The 19,892-nt window shown below is 45.5% G+C and overlaps 1 protein-coding gene across 1 annotated transcript; it reads left to right on the top strand.

Moving 5' to 3' along the window:
- Window positions 1-6,576: 6,576 nt before the first annotated feature.
- Window positions 6,577-19,403, top strand: LOC140354060 (tetraspanin-1). Its single transcript, XM_072438883.1, has 7 exons — window positions 6,577-6,633; window positions 10,704-10,910; window positions 11,324-11,398; window positions 11,466-11,564; window positions 18,285-18,428; window positions 19,185-19,268; window positions 19,344-19,403. The coding sequence occupies exons 1-7, from the start codon at window positions 6,577-6,579 to the stop codon at window positions 19,401-19,403; spliced, it is 726 nt and encodes a 241-aa protein (XP_072294984.1).
- Window positions 19,404-19,892: the final 489 nt, after the last annotated feature.

Genomic DNA, 19,892 nt, shown 5'->3' with positions numbered 1-19,892 from the left:
CCAGGGACCAGACCAGAGACCAGACCAGAGACCAGACCAGAGACCAGACCAGGGACCAGACCAGGGACCAGACCAGAGACCAGACCAGAGACCAGACCAGGGACAAAACCAGAGACCAGACCAGGGACCAGACCAGAGACCAGACCAGAGACCAGACCAGAGACCAGACCAGAGACCAGGTAAGAGACCAGACCAGAGACCAGACCAGAGACCAGACCAGAGACCAGGTAAGAGACCAGACCAGAGACCAGACCAGAGACCAGACCAGAGACCAGACCAGAGACCAGACCAGGGACCAGACCAGGGACAAAACCAGAGACCAGACCAGGGACCAGACCAGAGACCAGACCAGAGACCAGACCAGAGACCAGACCAGGGACCAGACCAGGGACAAAACCAGAGACCAGACCAGAGACCAGACCAGAGACCAGACCAGAGACCAGACCAGAGACCAGACCAGGGACCAGACCAGGGACAAAACCAGAGACCAGACCAGAGACCAGACCAGAGACCAGACCAGAGACCAGACCAGGGACAAAACCAGAGACCAGACCAGAGACCAGACCAGGGACCAGACCAGAGACCAGACCAGGGACAAAACCAGAGACCAGACCAGAGACCAGACCAGGGACCAGACCAGAGACCAGACCAGAGACCAGACCAGAGACCAGACCAGAGACCAGACCAGGGACAAAACCAGAGACCAGACCAGAGACCAGACCAGGGACCAGACCAGAGACCAGACCAGGGACAAAACCAGAGACCAGACCAGAGACCAGACCAGGGACCAGACCAGAGACCAGACCAGAGACCAGACCAGAGACCAGACCAGAGACCAGACCAGGGACCAGACCAGAGACCAGACCAGAGACCAGACCAGGGACAAAACCAGAGACCAGACCAGGGACCAGACCAGAGACCAGACCAGAGACCAGACCAGAGACCAGACCAGAGACCAGACCAGAGACCAGACCAGAGACCAGACCAGGGACCAGACCAGAGACCAGACCAGGGACCAGACCAGAGACCAGACCAGAGACCAGACCAGAGACCAGACCAGGGACAAAACCAGAGACCAGACCAGGGACCAGACCAGAGACCAGACCAGAGACCAGACCAGAGACCAGACCAGGGACCAGACCAGAGACCAGACCAGGGACAAAACCAGAGACCAGACCAGAGACCAGACCAGGGACCAGACCAGAGACCAGACCAGAGACCAGACCAGAGACCAGACCAGGGACCAGACCAGAGACCAGACCAGAGACCAGACCAGAGACCAGACCAGAGACCAGACCAGGGACCAGACCAGAGACCAGACCAGAGACCAGACCAGGGACAAAACCAGAGACCAGACCAGGGACCAGACCAGAGACCAGACCAGAGACCAGACCAGAGACCAGACCAGAGACCAGACCAGAGACCAGACCAGGGACAAAACCAGAGACCAGACCAGAGACCAGACCAGGGACCAGACCAGAGACCAGACCAGAGACCAGACCAGAGACCAGACCAGGGACCAGACCAGAGACCAGACCAGAGACCAGACCAGAGACCAGACCAGGGACCAGACCAGAGACCAGACCCGAGACCAGACCAGAGACCAGACCCGAGACCAGACCAGGGACCAGACCAGAGACCAGACCAGGGACAAAACCAGAGACCAGACCAGAGACCAGACCAGGGACCAGACCAGAGACCAGACCAGAGACCAGACCAGAGACCAGACCAGGGACCAGACCAGAGACCAGACCAGAGACCAGACCAGAGACCAGACCAGGGACAAAACCAGAGACCAGACCAGGGACCAGACCAGAGACCAGACCAGAGACCAGACCAGAGACCAGACCAGAGACCAGACCAGAGACCAGACCAGAGACCAGACCAGGGACCAGACCAGGGACAAAACCAGAGACCAGACCAGGGACCAGACCAGAGACCAGACCAGAGACCAGACCAGAGACCAGACCAGGGACCAGACCAGGGACAAAACCAGAGACCAGACCAGAGACCAGACCAGAGACCAGACCAGAGACCAGACCAGGGACAAAACCAGAGACCAGACCAGAGACCAGACCAGGGACCAGACCAGAGACCAGACCAGGGACAAAACCAGAGACCAGACCAGAGACCAGACCAGGGACCAGACCAGAGACCAGACCAGAGACCAGACCAGAGACCAGACCAGGGACCAGACCAGGGACCAGACCAGAGACCAGACCAGAGACCAGACCAGAGACCAGACCAGGGACAAAACCAGAGACCAGACCAGAGACCAGACCAGGGACCAGACCAGAGACCAGACCAGGGACCAGACCAGAGACCAGACCAGAGACCAGACCAGAGACCAGACCAGAGACCAGACCAGAGACCAGACCAGAGACCAGACCAGAGACCAGACCAGGGACCAGACCAGAGACCAGACCAGAGACCAGACCAGAGACCAGACCAGAGACCAGACCAGAGACCAGACCAGGGACCAGACCAGAGACCAGACCAGAGACCAGACCAGAGACCAGACCAGAGACCAGGTAAGAGACCAGACCAGAGACCAGACCAGAGACCAGACCAGAGACCAGGTAAGAGACCAGACCAGAGACCAGACCAGAGACCAGACCAGACCAGAGACCAGACCAGAGACCAGACCAGGGACCAGACCAGGGACAAAACCAGAGACCAGACCAGGGACCAGACCAGAGACCAGACCAGGGACCAGACCAGGGACAAAACCAGAGACCAGACCAGAGACCAGACCAGAGACCAGACCAGAGACCAGACCAGGGACAAAACCAGAGACCAGACCAGAGACCAGACCAGGGACCAGACCAGAGACCAGACCAGAGACCAGACCAGAGACCAGACCAGAGACCAGACCAGAGACCAGACCAGGGACAAAACCAGAGACCAGACCAGAGACCAGACCAGGGACCAGACCAGAGACCAGACCAGGGACAAAACCAGAGACCAGACCAGAGACCAGACCAGGGACCAGACCAGAGACCAGACCAGGGACAAAACCAGAGACCAGACCAGAGACCAGACCAGGGACCAGACCAGAGACCAGACCAGGGACAAAACCAGAGACCAGACCAGAGACCAGACCAGGGACCAGACCAGAGACCAGACCAGAGACCAGACCAGAGACCAGACCAGGGACCAGACCAGAGACCAGACCAGAGACCAGACCAGAGACCAGACCAGAGACCAGACCAGGGACCAGACCAGAGACCAGACCAGAGACCAGACCCGAGACCAGACCAGAGACCAGACCCGAGACCAGACCAGGGACCAGACCAGGGACAAAACCAGAGACCAGACCAGAGACCAGACCAGGGACCAGACCAGAGACCAGACCAGAGACCAGACCAGAGACAAAACCAGAGACCAGACCAGAGACCAGACCAGGGACCAGACCAGAGACCAGACCAGAGACCAGACCAGAGACCAGACCAGGGACCAGACCAGAGACCAGACCAGAGACCAGACCAGGGACAAAACCAGAGACCAGACCAGGGACCAGACCAGAGACCAGACCAGAGACCAGACCAGAGACCAGACCAGAGACCAGACCAGAGACCAGACCAGGGACCAGACCAGGGACAAAACCAGAGACCAGACCAGGGACCAGACCAGAGACCAGACCAGAGACCAGACCAGAGACCAGACCAGGGACCAGACCAGGGACAAAACCAGAGACCAGACCAGAGACCAGACCAGGGACCAGACCAGAGACCAGACCAGGGACAAAACCAGAGACCAGACCAGGGACCAGACCAGAGACCAGACCAGAGACCAGACCAGAGACCAGACCAGAGACCAGACCAGAGACCAGACCAGGGACAAAACCAGAGACCAGACCAGAGACCAGACCAGGGACCAGACCAGAGACCAGACCAGGGACAAAACCAGAGACCAGACCAGAGACCAGACCAGGGACCAGACCAGAGACCAGACCAGAGACCAGACCAGAGACCAGACCAGGGACCAGACCAGAGACCAGACCAGAGACCAGACCAGAGACCAGACCAGAGACCAGACCAGGGACCAGACCAGAGACCAGACCAGAGACCAGACCCGAGACCAGACCAGAGACCAGACCCGAGACCAGACCAGGGACCAGACCCGAGACCAGACCAGGGACCAGACCAGAGACCAGACCAGGGACAAAACCAGAGACCAGACCAGAGACCAGACCAGGGACCAGACCAGAGACCAGACCAGGGACCAGACCAGAGACCAGACCAGAGACCAGACCAGAGACCAGACCAGAGACCAGACCAGAGACCAGACCAGAGACCAGACCAGAGACCAGACCAGGGACCAGACCAGGGACCAGACCAGAGACCAGACCAGAGACCAGACCAGAGACCAGACCAGGGACCAGACCAGAGACCAGACCAGAGACCAGACCAGAGACCAGACCAGAGACCAGACCAGAGACCAGACCAGGGACAAAACCAGAGACCAGACCAGAGACCAGACCAGGGACCAGACCAGAGACCAGACCAGAGACCAGACCAGAGACCAGACCAGGGACCAGACCAGGGACAAGACCAGAGACCAGACCAGAGACCAGACCAGAGACCAGACCAGAGACCAGACCAGAGACCAGACCAGAGACCAGACCAGAGACCAGACCAGAGACCAGACCAGAGACCAGACCAGGGACAAAACCAGAGACCAGACCAGAGACCAGACCAGGGACCAGACCAGAGACCAGACCAGAGACCAGACCAGAGACCAGACCAGGGACCAGACCAGAGACCAGACCAGAGACCAGACCAGAGACCAGACCAGGGACCAGACCAGAGACCAGACCAGAGACCAGACCAGAGACCAGACCAGGGACAAAACCAGAGACCAGACCAGGGACCAGACCAGAGACCAGACCAGAGACCAGACCAGGGACCAGACCAGAGACCAGACCAGGGACAAAACCAGAGACCAGACCAGAGACCAGACCAGGGACCAGACCAGAGACCAGACCAGGGACAAAACCAGAGACCAGACCAGAGACCAGACCAGGGACCAGACCAGAGACCAGACCAGAGACCAGACCAGAGACCAGACCAGGGACCAGACCAGAGACCAGACCAGAGACCAGACCAGAGACCAGACCAGAGACCAGACCAGGGACCAGACCAGGGACCAGACCAGGGACCAGACCAGAGACCAGACCAGGGACAAAACCAGAGACCAGACCAGAGACCAGACCAGGGACCAGACCAGAGACCAGACCAGAGACCAGACCAGAGACCAGACCAGAGACCAGACCAGGGACCAGACCAGAGACCAGACCAGAGACCAGACCAGAGACCAGACCAGGGACAAAACCAGAGACCAGACCAGAGACCAGACCAGAGACCAGACCAGAGACCAGACCAGAGACCAGACCAGGGACAAAACCAGAGACCAGACCAGAGACCAGACCAGGGACCAGACCAGAGACCAGAGACCAGACCAGGGACAAAACCAGAGACCAGACCAGAGACCAGACCAGGGACCAGACCAGAGACCAGACCAGGGACAAAACCAGAGACCAGACCAGAGACCAGACCAGGGACCAGACCAGAGACCAGACCAGAGACCAGACCAGAGACCAGACCAGGGACCAGACCAGAGACCAGACCAGAGACCAGACCAGAGACCAGACCAGAGACCAGACCAGGGACCAGACCAGAGACCAGACCAGAGACCAGACCCGAGACCAGACCAGAGACCAGACCCGAGACCAGACCAGGGACCAGACCCGAGACCAGACCAGGGACCAGACCAGAGACCAGACCAGGGACAAAACCAGAGACCAGACCAGAGACCAGACCAGGGACCAGACCAGAGACCAGACCAGAGACCAGACCAGAGACCAGACCAGAGACCAGACCAGGGACCAGACCAGAGACCAGACCAGAGACCAGACCAGGGACAAAACCAGAGACCAGACCAGAGACCAGACCAGGGACAAAACCAGAGACCAGACCAGAGACCAGACCAGAGACCAGACCAGAGACCAGACCAGAGACCAGACCAGGGACAAAACCAGAGACCAGACCAGGGACCAGACCAGGGACCAGACCAGAGACCAGACCAGAGACCAGACCAGAGACCAGACCAGAGACCAGACCAGGGACCAGACCAGAGACCAGACCAGAGACCAGACCAGGGACAAAACCAGAGACCAGACCAGAGACCAGACCAGGGACAAAACCAGAGACCAGACCAGAGACCAGACCAGAGACCAGACCAGAGACCAGACCAGGGACAAAACCAGAGACCAGACCAGAGACCAGACCAGGGACCAGACCAGAGACCAGACCAGAGACCAGACCCGAGACCAGACCAGAGACCAGACCAGGGACCAGACCAGGGACCAGACCAGGGACCAGACCAATCTATCTTTGAAAGGAAAACTATTTTTTTCTAAATAAACCTAAAATAAAAATGAAAAACTGACAAAGAGGGTCAAAAACTCAAATAACCTTAAATTTAGTTTATGAACAAATGAAGAAGATGAAAGGAGCAGATGATTGACAGCTTTGTGTTTTTCACTTTGTCATTTGTTTGTTTCAGGGTTTGAAGATGAGCTGCTTCAACTTTGTCAAGGTCATGATGCTTCTGTTCAACATGCTCATCTTTGTGAGTACCACTTTTCAGCTGTCCAGCTCTAAACCAGCTCTAAACCAGCTCTAAACCAGGACTAAACCAGGACTAAACCAGCTCTAAACCAGCTCTAAACCAGCTCTAAACCAGCTCCAAACCAGGACTAAACCAGCTCTAAACCAGCTCTAAACCAGCTCCAAACCAGGACTAAACCAGCTCTAAACCAGCTCTAAACCAGCTCTAAACCAGCTCCAAACCAGGACTAAACCAGCTCTAAACCAGCTCTAAACCAGCTCCAAACCAGGACTAAACCAGGACTAAACCAGCTCTAAACCAGCTCTAAACCAGCTCCAAACCAGGACTAAACCAGGACTAAACCAGCTCTAAACCAGCTCTAAACCAGCTCCAAACCAGGACTAAACCAGCTCTAAACCAGCTCTAAACCAGCTCCAAACCAGGACTAAACCAGGACTAAACCAGCTCTAAACCAGCTCTAAACCAGCTCTAAACCAGCTCTAAACCAGCTCCAAACCAGGACTAAACCAGGACTAAACCAGCTCTAAACCAGCTCTAAACCAGGACTAAACCAGGTCTAAACCAGCTCTAAACCAGGACTAAACCAGGTCTAAACCAGCTCTAAACCAGCTCTAAACCAGGACTAAACCAGGTCTAAACCAGGACTAAACCAGCTCTAAACCAGCTCTAAACCAGCTCTAAACCAGCTCTAAACCAGGTCTAAACCAGCTCTAAACCAACTCTAAACCAGCTCTAAACCAGGACTAAACCAGGTCTAAACCAGGACTAAACCAGCTCTAAACCAGGTCTAAACCAGCTCTAAACCAGCTCTAAACCAGCTCTAAACCAGGACTAAACCAGGTCTAAACCAGGACTAAACTAGCTCTAAACCAGCTCTAAACCAGCTCTAAACCAGGACTAAACCAGGACTAAACCAGCTCTAAACCAGCTCTAAACCAGCTCTAAACCAGCTCCAAACCAGGACTAAACCAGGACTAAACCAGCTCTAAACCAGCTCTAAACCAGCTCTAAACCAGCTCTAAACCAGCTCTAAACCAGCTCCAAACCAGGACTAAACCAGGACTAAACCAGCTCTAAACCAGCTCTAAACCAGGACTAAACCAGCTCTAAACCAGCTCTAAACCAGGACTAAACCAGGTCTAAACCAGCTCTAAACCAACTCTAAACCAGCTCTAAACCAGGACTAAACCAGCTCTAAACCAGGACTAAACCAGGACTAAACTAGTTCTAAACCAGCTCTAAACCAGCTCTAAACCAGCTCCAAACCAGGACTAAACCAGCTCTAAACCAGCTCTAAACCAGCTCCAAACCAGGACTAAACCAGCTCTAAACCAGCTCTAAACCAGCTCTAAACCAGCTCCAAACCAGGACTAAACCAGCTCTAAACCAGCTCTAAACCAGCTCCAAACCAGGACTAAACCAGGACTAAACCAGCTCTAAACCAGCTCTAAACCAGCTCTAAACCAGCTCCAAACCAGGACTAAACCAGCTCTAAACCAGCTCTAAACCAGCTCTAAACCAGCTCCAAACCAGGACTAAACCAGGACTAAACCAGCTCTAAACCAGCTCTAAACCAGGACTAAACCAGGTCTAAACCAGCTCTAAACCAGGACTAAACCAGGTCTAAACCAGCTCTAAACCAGCTCTAAACCAGGACTAAACCAGGTCTAAACCAGGACTAAACCAGCTCTAAACCAGCTCTAAACCAGCTCTAAACCAGCTCTAAACCAGGTCTAAACCAGCTCTAAACCAACTCTAAACCAGCTCTAAACCAGGACTAAACCAGGTCTAAACCAGGACTAAACCAGCTCTAAACCAGCTCTAAACCAGCTCTAAACCAGGACTAAACCAGGTCTAAACCAGGACTAAACTAGCTCTAAACCAGCTCTAAACCAGCTCTAAACCAGCTCCAAACCAGGTCTAAACCAGGACTAAACCAGGACTAAACCAGGACTAAACCAGCTCTAAACCAGCTCTAAACCAGCTCTAAACCAGCTCCAAACCAGGTCTAAACCAGGACTAAACCGGGTCTAAACCAGGACTAAACCAGCTCTAAACTAGCTCTAAACCAGCTCTAAACCAGGACTAAACCAGGTCTAAACCAGACTAAACCAGCTCTAAACCAGCTCTAAACCAGGACTAAACCAGGACTAAACCAGGACTAAACCAGGACTAAACCGGATCTAAACCAGGACTAAACCAGGTCTAAACCAGGAATAAACTAGGACTAAACCAGGAATAAACTAGGACTAAACCAGCTCTAAACCAGGACTAAACCAGGTCTAAACCAGGACTAAACCAGGACTAAACCAGCTCTAAACCAGGACTAAACCAGGAATAAACCAGGTCTAAACCAGGTCTAAACCAGGTCTAAACCAGGACTAAACCAGGTCTAAACCAGCTCTAAACCAGACTAAACCAGGTCTAAACCAGCTCTAAACCAGGACTAAACCAGGACTAAACCAGCTCTAAACTAGCTCTAAACCAGCACTAAACCAGGACTAAACCAGCTCTAAACCAGGTCTAAACCAGCTCTAAACCAGGACTAAACCAGGACTAAACCAGCTCTAAACTAGCTCTAAACCAGCACTAAACCAGGACTAAACCAGCTCTAAACCAGGACTAAACCAGCTCTAAACTAGCTCTAAACCAGGACTAAACCAGGACTAAACCAGCTCTAAACTAGCTCTAAACCAGCACTAAACCAGGACTAAACCAGCTCTAAACCAGCTCTAAACCAGGACTAAACCAGCTCTAAACTAGCTCTAAACCAGGACTAAACCAGGACTAAACCAGCTCTAAACTAGCTCTAAACCAGCACTAAACCAGGACTAAACCAGCTCTAAACCAGCTCTAAACCAGGACTAAACCAGCTCTAAACCAGGTCTAAACCAGGTCTAAACCAGTGTCAGTCCGCTGTGGAGGAAAAGGAGGTCATGTTGGGTTTTCCCGGTGTCTTCCCTCCGCCTGAGCCTCTGGTCGTGTTGTCGTGTCGTGTTGTTGTTGTGTTGTTGTGTTGTGGTGTTGTTGTGTTGTTGTGTTGTTGTGGTGTGGCTGGTGTCTTGTGTCGCTCTGACCCGCTCACAGCTGGTTCTGCTGGTTCTTTGGCTTGGTTGGGCTGTTCAGTTCATTGTGTTGGTGGAAGTGCCCTGGAGACAGAGATGTGATCTGTGCAGACGCAGATCTCACACTCATAACTACAGTTCAGCTTCATGTAATAAAGATGAGATGTGAATGTGTGTTTGTGTGTTTCCTGTTCACATACTAAACACCTGGTTTAGACCTAATTTAGAACCAGTTTAGACCTGGTTTGGACCTGGTTTAGACTTGATATAGACCTGGTTTAGACCTAATTTAGACCCAGTTTAGACCTGGTTTAGTCCTGGTTTAGACCTGGTTTAGACCCAGTTTAGACCCGGTTTGGACCTGGTTTAGACCTGGTTTAGACCCAGTTTAGACCCGGTTTGGACCTGGTTTAGACCTGGTTTAGACCCAGTTTAGACCCGGTTTAGACCTGGTTTAGACCTGGTTTAGACCCAGTTTAGACCTGGTCTATACCCGGTTTAGACCCGGTTTAGACCTGGTTTATTCCTGGTTCAGACCTGGTTTAGACCTGGTTTAGACCTGGTTTAGACCTGTTTTAGACCCAGTTTAGACCTGGTCTATACCCGGTTTAGACCCAGTTTAGACCTGGTTTGGACCCGGTTTAGACCTGGTTTAGACCCAGTTTAGACCTGGTCTATACCCGGTTTAGACCCAGTTTAGACCTGGTTTGGACCTGGTTTAGACCCGGTTTAGACCCAGTTTAGACCTGGTCTATACCCGGTTTAGACCCAGTTTAGACCTGGTTTAGACCTGGTTTAGACCCAGTTTAGACCCGGTTTGGCCCTGGTTTGGACCCGGTTTAGACCTGGTTTAGACCCAGTTTAGACCTGGTTTATTCCTGGTTCAGACCTGGTTTAGGCCCGGTTTAGACCTGGTTTAGACCTGGTTTAGACCCAGTTTAGACCTGGTCTATACCCGGTTTAGACCCAGTTTAGACCCGGTTTGGACCTGGTTTTGACCCACAGCTGGGCGGGCTGACGCTGGTGGCGATGGGCATCTGGGTGTCGGTGGACGGTTCCTCGTTCCTGAGTCTCTTGGGGCCTTTCTCAACTCATGGGGCTCAGTTTGTGAACGTGGGCTTCTTCTGCATCGCTGTGGGGGCCGTGCTGGTGCTCATGGGGCTCCTGGGGGTCTGCGGGTCTCACTGCCAGAGCAAGTGTCTCCTCCTGCTGGTGAGAACACAAACTGCACCTGAACACGAGGCTCGACACCCTCAACTATAAAACACGTTTTGCTTAACAAATCCAGACGTTGAACGCGTGTTATATATGACACTATAGTGGGCGTGTCACTGTCATGTGACCTAACAGCAGCATGTAAACAGGAAACAGAACTGGACCCAGTACTGACCCCTGAGCCACACCGTAAGTTACTTTAGAACAAGGGGAGGTTTACATGAACAAACTGGTACCAGTTGAGGGCGAGGCCTCTGGGGGCGGGGCCTCTGAGGGCGGGGCCTCTGACGCCTACATCACAGTCTAACCTCTGCAGTCGAATGTTGTGGTCGATGGTCAAACGCTGAGGTCAGAACCAGGATTGAGACCAGTCCATCGTCTGCAGCTCTGAACCCTGCTGTGTTCCTCAGTTCTTCTGCGTGGTCCTCATCATCTTTATCGCTGAAGTGGCGGCTGCCGTCGTGGCTCTGGCTTATTCTTCTTTTGTGAGTCATTTTTACCACCTTTTTTTAGTTCATTTTGTCCTTTTGTCACAGTCTTGTTCCTCTTCAGGCTGAAGGAATCCTCCGCGCTTGGGCCACTCCAGCTCTGCAGGAGGAGTACGGCTCTGAACCTGTGGTCACCAAGATCTGGAACACCACCATGACAGAGGTAAGAGGAGGACGTGAGGAGGACGTGAGGAGGACGTGAGGAGGACGTGAGGAGGACGTGAGGAGGACGCAGCTGCCTTCACACCCGGAAGAAGGACCAAAACAAACCCAACCCACATGGGGTTTCAGCCAATCACAGAAGACGTGAGACAGTGAGAATAAAGACCAAGTCAAGAAATTCTCTGTCAACAAAGATCCTGGAACTAAGACTTATACACATGTAATAGTGTGTTTAGACTTATACACCATGTAATAGTGTGTTTAGACTTATACACATGTAATAGTGTGTTTAGACTTATACACCATGTAATAGTGTGTTTAGACTTATACACATGTAATAGTGTGTTTAGACTTATACACCATGTAATAGTGTGTTTAGACTTATACACATGTAATAGTGTGTTTAGACTTATACACATGTAATAGTGTGTTTAGACTTATACACATGTAATAGTGTGTTTAGACTTATACACATGTAATAGTGTGTTTAGACTTATACACATGTAATAGTGTGTTTAGACTTATACACATGTAATAGTGTGTTTAGACTTATACACATGTAATAGTGTGTTTAGACTTATACACCATGTAATAGTGTGTTTAGACTTATACACATGTAATAGTGTGTTTAGACTTATACACCATGTAATAGTGTGTTTAGACTTATACACATGTAATAGTGTGTTTAGGCTTATACACCATGTAATAGTGTGTTTAGACTTATACACATGTAATAGTGTGTTTAGGCTTATACACCATGTAATAGTGTGTTTAGACTTATACACATGTAATAGTGTGTTTAGGCTTATACACATGTAATAGTATGTTTAGACTTATACACATGTAATAGTGTGTTTAGACTTATACACCATGTAATAGTGTGTTTAGACTTATACACCATGTAATAGTGTGTTTAGACTTATACACATGTAATAGTGTGTTTAGACTTATACACATGTAATAGTGTGTTTAGACTTATACACATGTAATAGTGTGTTTAGACTTATACACCATGTAATAGTGTGTTTAGACTTATACACATGTAATAGTGTGTTTAGACTTATACACATGTAATAGTGTGTTTAGACGTATACACATGTAATAGTGTGTTTAGACTTATACACCATGTAATAGTGTGTTTAGACTTATACACATGTAATAGTGTGTTTAGACTTATACACATGTAATAGTGTGTTTAGACTTATACACCATGTAATAGTGTGTTTAGACTTATGCACATGTAATAGTGTGTTTAGACTTATACACATGTAATAGTGTGTTTAGACTTATACACATGTAATAGTGTGTTTAGGCTTATACACCATGTAATAGTGTGTTTAGGCTTATACATCATGTAATAGTGTGTTTAGACTTATGCACATGTAATAGTGTGTTTAGACTTATGCACATGTAATAGTGTGTTTAGACTTATACACATGTAATAGTGTGTTTAGACTTATACACATGTAATAGTGTGTTTAGACTTATACACATGTAATAGTGTGTTTAGACTTATACACATGTAATAGTGTGTTTAGGCTTATACACATGTAATAGTGTGTTTAGACTTATACACATGTAATAGTGTGTTTAGACTTATACACATGTAATAGTGTGTTTAGACTTATACACCATGTAATAGTGTGTTTAGACTTATACACCATGTAATAGTGTGTTTAGACTTATACACCATGTAATAGTGTGTTTAGACTTATACACATGTAATAGTGTGTTTAGACTTATACACATGTAATAGTGTGTTTAGACTTATACACATGTAATAGTGTGTTTAGACTTATACACCATGTAATAGTGTGTTTAGACTTATACACATGTAATAGTGTGTTTAGACTTATACACATGTAATAGTGTGTTTAGACTTATACACATGTAATAGTGTGTTTAGACTTATACACATGTAATAGTGTGTTTAGGCTTATACACATGTAATAGTGTGTTTAGACTTATACACATGTAATAGTGTGTTTAGACTTATACACATGTAATAGTGTGTTTAGACTTATACACCATGTAATAGTGTGTTTAGACTTATACACCATGTAATAGTGTGTTTAGACTTATACACATGTAATAGTGTGTTTAGGCTTATACACCATGTAATAGTGTGTTTAGACTTATACACCATGTAATAGTGTGTTTAGACTTATACACCATGTAATAGTGTGTTTAGGCTTATACACCATGTAATAGTGTGTTTAGACTTATACACATGTAATAGTGTGTTTAGACTTATACACATGTAATAGTGTGTTTAGACTTATACACCATGTAATAGTGTGTTTAGACTTATGCACATGTAATAGTGTGTTTAGACTTATACACATGTAATAGTGTGTTTAGACTTATACACATGTAATAGTGTGTTTAGACTTATACACCATGTAATAGTGTGTTTAGACTTATGCACATGTAATAGTGTGTTTAGACTTATACACATGTAATAGTGTGTTTAGGCTTATACACCATGTAATAGTGTGTTTAGGCTTATACACCATGTAATAGTGTGTTTAGACTTATACATCATGTAATAGTGTGTTTAGACTTATACACCATGTAATAGTGTGTTTAGACTTATACACATGTAATAGTGTGTTTAGACTTATACACCATGTAATAGTGTGTTTAGACTTATACATCATGTAATAGTGTGTTTAGACTTATACACATGTAATAGTGTGTTTAGGCTTATACACATGTAATAGTGTGTTTAGGCTTATACACCATGTAATAGTGTGTTTAGGCTTATACACATGTAATAGTATGTTTAGACTTATACACCATGTAATAGTGTGTTTAGACTTATACACATGTAATAGTGTGTTTAGACTTATACACATGTAATAGTGTGTTTAGACTTATACACATGTAATAGTGTGTTTAGACTTATACACATGTAATAGTGTGTTTAGACTTATACACATGTAATAGTGTGTTTAGACTTATACACATGTAATAGTGTGTTTAGACTTATACACATGTAATAGTGTGTTTAGACTTATACACATGTAATAGTGTGTTTAGGCTTATACACCATGTAATAGTGTGTTTAGGCTTATACACATGTAATAGTATGTTTAGACTTATACACCATGTAATAGTGTGTTTAGACTTATACACATGTAATAGTGTGTTTAGACTTATACACATGTAATAGTGTGTTTAGACTTATACACATGTAATAGTGTGTTTAGACTTATACACCATGTAATAGTGTGTTTAGACTTATACACCATGTAATAGTGTGTTTAGACTTATACACATGTAATAGTGTGTTTAGACTTATACACATGTAATAGTGTGTTTAGACTTATACACCATGTAATAGTATGTTTAGACTTATACACATGTAATAGTGTGTTTAGACTTATACACATGTAATAGTATGTTTAGACTTATACACCATGTAATAGTGTGTTTAGACTTATACACATGTAATAGTGTGTTTAGACTTATACACCATGTAATAGTGTGTTTAGACTTATACACCATGTAATAGTGTGTTTAGACTTATACACCATGTAATAGTGTGTTTAGACTTATACACATGTAATAGTGTGTTTAGACTTATGCACATGTAATAGTGTGTTTAGACTTATACACATGTAATAGTGTGTTTAGACTTATACACATGTAATAGTGTGTTTAGACTTATACACCATGTAATAGTATGTTTAGACTTATACACATGTAATAGTGTGTTTAGACTTATACACATGTAATAGTGTGTTTAGACTTATACACATGTAATAGTGTGTTTAGACTTATACACATGTAATAGTGTGTTTAGACTTATACACATGTAATAGTGTGTTTAGACTTATACACATGTAATAGTGTGTTTAGACTTATACACATGTAATAGTGTGTTTAGACTTATACACATGTAATAGTGTGTTTAGACTTATACACATGTAATAGTGTGTTTAGACTTATACACATGTAATAGTGTGTTTAGACTTATACACATGTAATAGTGTGTTTAGACTTATACACATGTAATAGTGTGTTTAGACTTATACACCATGTAATAGTGTGTTTAGACTTATACACATGTAATAGTGTGTTTAGACTTATACACATGTAATAGTGTGTTTAGACTTATACACATGTAATAGTGTGTTTAGACTTATACACCATGTAATAGTGTGTTTAGACTTATACGCCATGTAATAGTGTGTTTAGACTTATACACCATGTAATAGTGTGTTTAGACTTATACACCATGTAATAGTGTGTTTAGACTTATACACATGTAATAGTGTGTTTAGACGTATACACATGTAATAGTGTGTTTAGACTTATACACATGTAATAGTGTGTTTAGACTTATACACCATGTAATAGTGTGTTTAGACTTATACACATGTAATAGTGTGTTTAGACTTATACACATGTAATAGTGTGTTTAGACTTATACACCATGTAATAGTGTGTTTAGACTTATACACATGTAATAGTGTGTTTAGACTTATACACCATGTAATAGTGTGTTTAGACTTATACATCATGTAATAGTGTGTTTAGACTTATACACATGTAATAGTGTGTTTAGGCTTATACACATGTAATAGTGTGTTTAGGCTTATACACCATGTAATAGTGTGTTTAGGCTTATACACATGTAATAGTATGTTTAGACTTATACACCATGTAATAGTGTGTTTAGACTTATACACATGTAATAGTGTGTTTAGACTTATACACATGTAATAGTGTGTTTAGACTTATACACATGTAATAGTGTGTTTAGACTTATACACATGTAATAGTGTGTTTAGACTTATACACATGTAATAGTGTGTTTAGACTTATACACATGTAATAGTGTGTTTAGACTTATACACATGTAATAGTGTGTTTAGACTTATACACATGTAATAGTGTGTTTAGACTTATACACATGTAATAGTGTGTTTAGGCTTATACACCATGTAATAGTGTGTTTAGGCTTATACACATGTAATAGTATGTTTAGACTTATACACCATGTAATAGTGTGTTTAGACTTATACACATGTAATAGTGTGTTTAGACTTATACACATGTAATAGTGTGTTTAGACTTATACACATGTAATAGTGTGTTTAGACTTATACACCATGTAATAGTGTGTTTAGACTTATACACCATGTAATAGTGTGTTTAGACTTATACACATGTAATAGTGTGTTTAGACTTATACACATGTAATAGTGTGTTTAGACTTATACACCATGTAATAGTATGTTTAGACTTATACACATGTAATAGTGTGTTTAGACTTATACACATGTAATAGTATGTTTAGACTTATACACCATGTAATAGTGTGTTTAGACTTATACACATGTAATAGTGTGTTTAGACTTATACACCATGTAATAGTGTGTTTAGACTTATACACCATGTAATAGTGTGTTTAGACTTATACACATGTAATAGTGTGTTTAGACTTATACACATGTAATAGTGTGTTTAGACTTATGCACATGTAATAGTGTGTTTAGACTTATACACATGTAATAGTGTGTTTAGACTTATACACATGTAATAGTGTGTTTAGACTTATACACCATGTAATAGTATGTTTAGACTTATACACATGTAATAGTGTGTTTAGACTTATACACATGTAATAGTGTGTTTAGACTTATACACATGTAATAGTGTGTTTAGACTTATACACATGTAATAGTGTGTTTAGACTTATACACATGTAATAGTGTGTTTAGACTTATACACATGTAATAGTGTGTTTAGACTTATACACATGTAATAGTGTGTTTAGACTTATACACATGTAATAGTGTGTTTAGACTTATACACATGTAATAGTGTGTTTAGACTTATACACATGTAATAGTGTGTTTAGACTTATACACATGTAATAGTGTGTTTAGACTTATACACCATGTAATAGTGTGTTTAGGCTTATACACCATGTAATAGTGTGTTTAGACTTATACACATGTAATAGTGTGTTTAGACTTATACACATGTAATAGTGTGTTTAGACTTATACACCATGTAATAGTGTGTTTAGACTTATACACATGTAATAGTGTGTTTAGACTTATACACATGTAATAGTGTGTTTAGACTTATACACATGTAATAGTGTGTTTAGACTTATACACCATGTAATAGTGTGTTTAGACTTATACGCCATGTAATAGTGTGTTTAGACTTATACACCATGTAATAGTGTGTTTAGACTTATACACCATGTAATAGTGTGTTTAGACTTATACACCATGTAATAGTGTGTTTAGACTTATACACATGTAATAGTGTGTTTAGACGTATACACATGTAATAGTGTGTTTAGACTTATACACATGTAATAGTGTGTTTAGACTTATACACCATGTAATAGTGTGTTTAGACTTATACACCATGTAATAGTGTGTTTAGACTTATACACATGTAATAGTGTGTTTAGACGTATACACATGTAATAGTGTGTTTAGACTTATACACCATGTAATAGTGTGTTTAGACTTATACACCATGTAATAGTGTGTTTAGACTTATACACCATGTAATAGTGTGTTTATGGCGCTTGTACCTTTGGACATAACGAAGGTACATTAAATCCCGCATGAGGACGACGTGATCTTTGGAATCTGAAGCGACTCAAGTCGCGCTGCAGTAAATTTAAACAATTAAAGATGTGAATAAACCTGAGAACTGTCTTTTTTCACCTTGTTGTTGTTTACAGTTGTCCTGCTGCGGCTTCACAAACTTCACCGACTTCGAAGGGTCAAAGTTCGAGAAGATGACTCAAGGTCACTTCCCCTTGAGCTGCTGCTCGACTGAGAGCGCCTCCTGCAGCCGAGAGGAGGCGCAGCAGAGCAACGTGCAGGTAACAGAGGCACCAGCAGGAGGCCGCTCCATGTTTAGTCCTGACTCTGGCACCAGCAGGAGGCCGCTCCATGTTTAGTCCTGACTCTGGCACCAGCAGGAGGCCGGTCCATGTTTAGTCCTGACTCTGGCACCAGCAGGAGGCCGCTCCATGTTTAGTCCTGACTCTGGCACCAGCAGGAGGCCGGTCCATGTTTATTCCTGACTCTGGCATCAGCAGGAGGCCGGTCCATGTTTAGTCCTGACTCTGGCACCAGCAGGAGGCCGGTCCATGTTTAGTCCTGACTCTGGCACCAGCAGGAGGCCGCTCCATGTTTAGTCCTGACTCTGGCACCAGCAGGAGGCCGGTCCATGTTTAGTCCTGACTCTGGCACCAGCAGGAGGCCGCTCCATGTTTAGTCCTGACTCTGGCACCAGCAGGAGGCCGGTCCATGTTTAGTCCTGACTCTGGCACCAGCAGGAGGCCGCTCCATGTTTAGTCCTGACTCTGGCACCAGCAGGAGGCCGCTCCATGTTTAGTCCTGACTCTAGCACCAGCAGGAGGCCGCTCCATGTTTAGTCCTGACTCTGGCACCAGCAGGAGGCCGGTCCATTTTTAGTCCTGACTCTGGCACCAGCAGGAGGCTGGTCCATGTTTAGTCCTGACTCTGGCACCAGCAGGAGGCCGGTCCATGTTTAGTCCTGACTCTGGCACCAGCAGGAGGCCGTTTTTTTTTTTTTGTGCAGTTTGTTCTGATCAGCTGCATGGTTCTTTTAGGGCTGTTTCAAACTGATCCTTGCGTCTCTGACTGAACACGCAAACATTGTGGGAGGAGTCGCCGCTGGAATCGCAGCTCTGGAGGTAAAAACACTGTGGCAGAGTAAATATATTTATTTAGTTTGTTTCCCCGACGACGCTGCTTTTGTGTTTGTCCAGATCGCAGCGATGGTCGTCTCCATGTATCTCTACTGTCACCTAGACCAGAAGATCAGCTGAAAGGTCCTCTACTGCCACCTAGACCAGAAGATCAGCTGAAAGGTCCAAAACAGTGACAAATGGATTTATTTTTTAAACGTAGAAAATGTTTGATATTTATGATGGTAGAAGTTTTAGAAATGTATATTTGTATTTCAGGATATATAAACTTTTATAACTTTAATATTTCAGTAAGAGACTACATGAATGTCACTGCTGTGCTCATGTGACGTTCTGATAAATATATAAAATGTTTGTAATAATTATAAAATGTAAATTCAATAAAAAGCCTTCAGTTCAGACTTTGTTCCGTTTAAAATTGTGTGTTTTTTGTGACGTCAGAGTTTCATTTGAAGCTGAACTTTCAGGCGTCCCTCAGACCAGCTGAAGGTCATAAACAAAACGAGCTCCTCCCACAATAACCACAAAAAACATTTGAGGTCAGAAAAACAGCAGAGGTCGGGAGGGCATCTGACACATGCAAAACGAGCAAACACAGACTCACTATCA

The sequence above is a fragment of the Eucyclogobius newberryi genome, unplaced genomic scaffold (assembly GCF_026437365.1).
Source record: "Eucyclogobius newberryi isolate DKJ021-1_F unplaced genomic scaffold, fEucNew1.0.hap1 SCAF_9, whole genome shotgun sequence".
NCBI lineage: Eukaryota > Metazoa > Chordata > Actinopteri > Gobiiformes > Gobiidae > Eucyclogobius > Eucyclogobius newberryi.
Note: the sequence above shows the minus strand (reverse complement) of the source record. Positions and strands in the feature narration are given on the sequence as shown.

What these genes read in the sequence shown, in the direction of transcription:
- LOC140354060 (XM_072438883.1), top strand. Translation starts at nt 6,577, where the DNA reads ATGAGCTGCTTCAACTTTGTCAAGGTCATGATGCTTCTGTTCAACATG. An exon ending in GCAAGTGTCTCCTCCTGCTG is followed by an intron (nt 10,911 to 11,323) that starts GTGAGAACACAA and finishes TGTGTTCCTCAG; the next exon opens with TTCTTCTGCGTGGTCCTCAT. An exon ending in GGAACACCACCATGACAGAG is followed by an intron (nt 11,565 to 18,284) that starts GTAAGAGGAGGA and finishes TGTTGTTTACAG; the next exon opens with TTGTCCTGCTGCGGCTTCAC.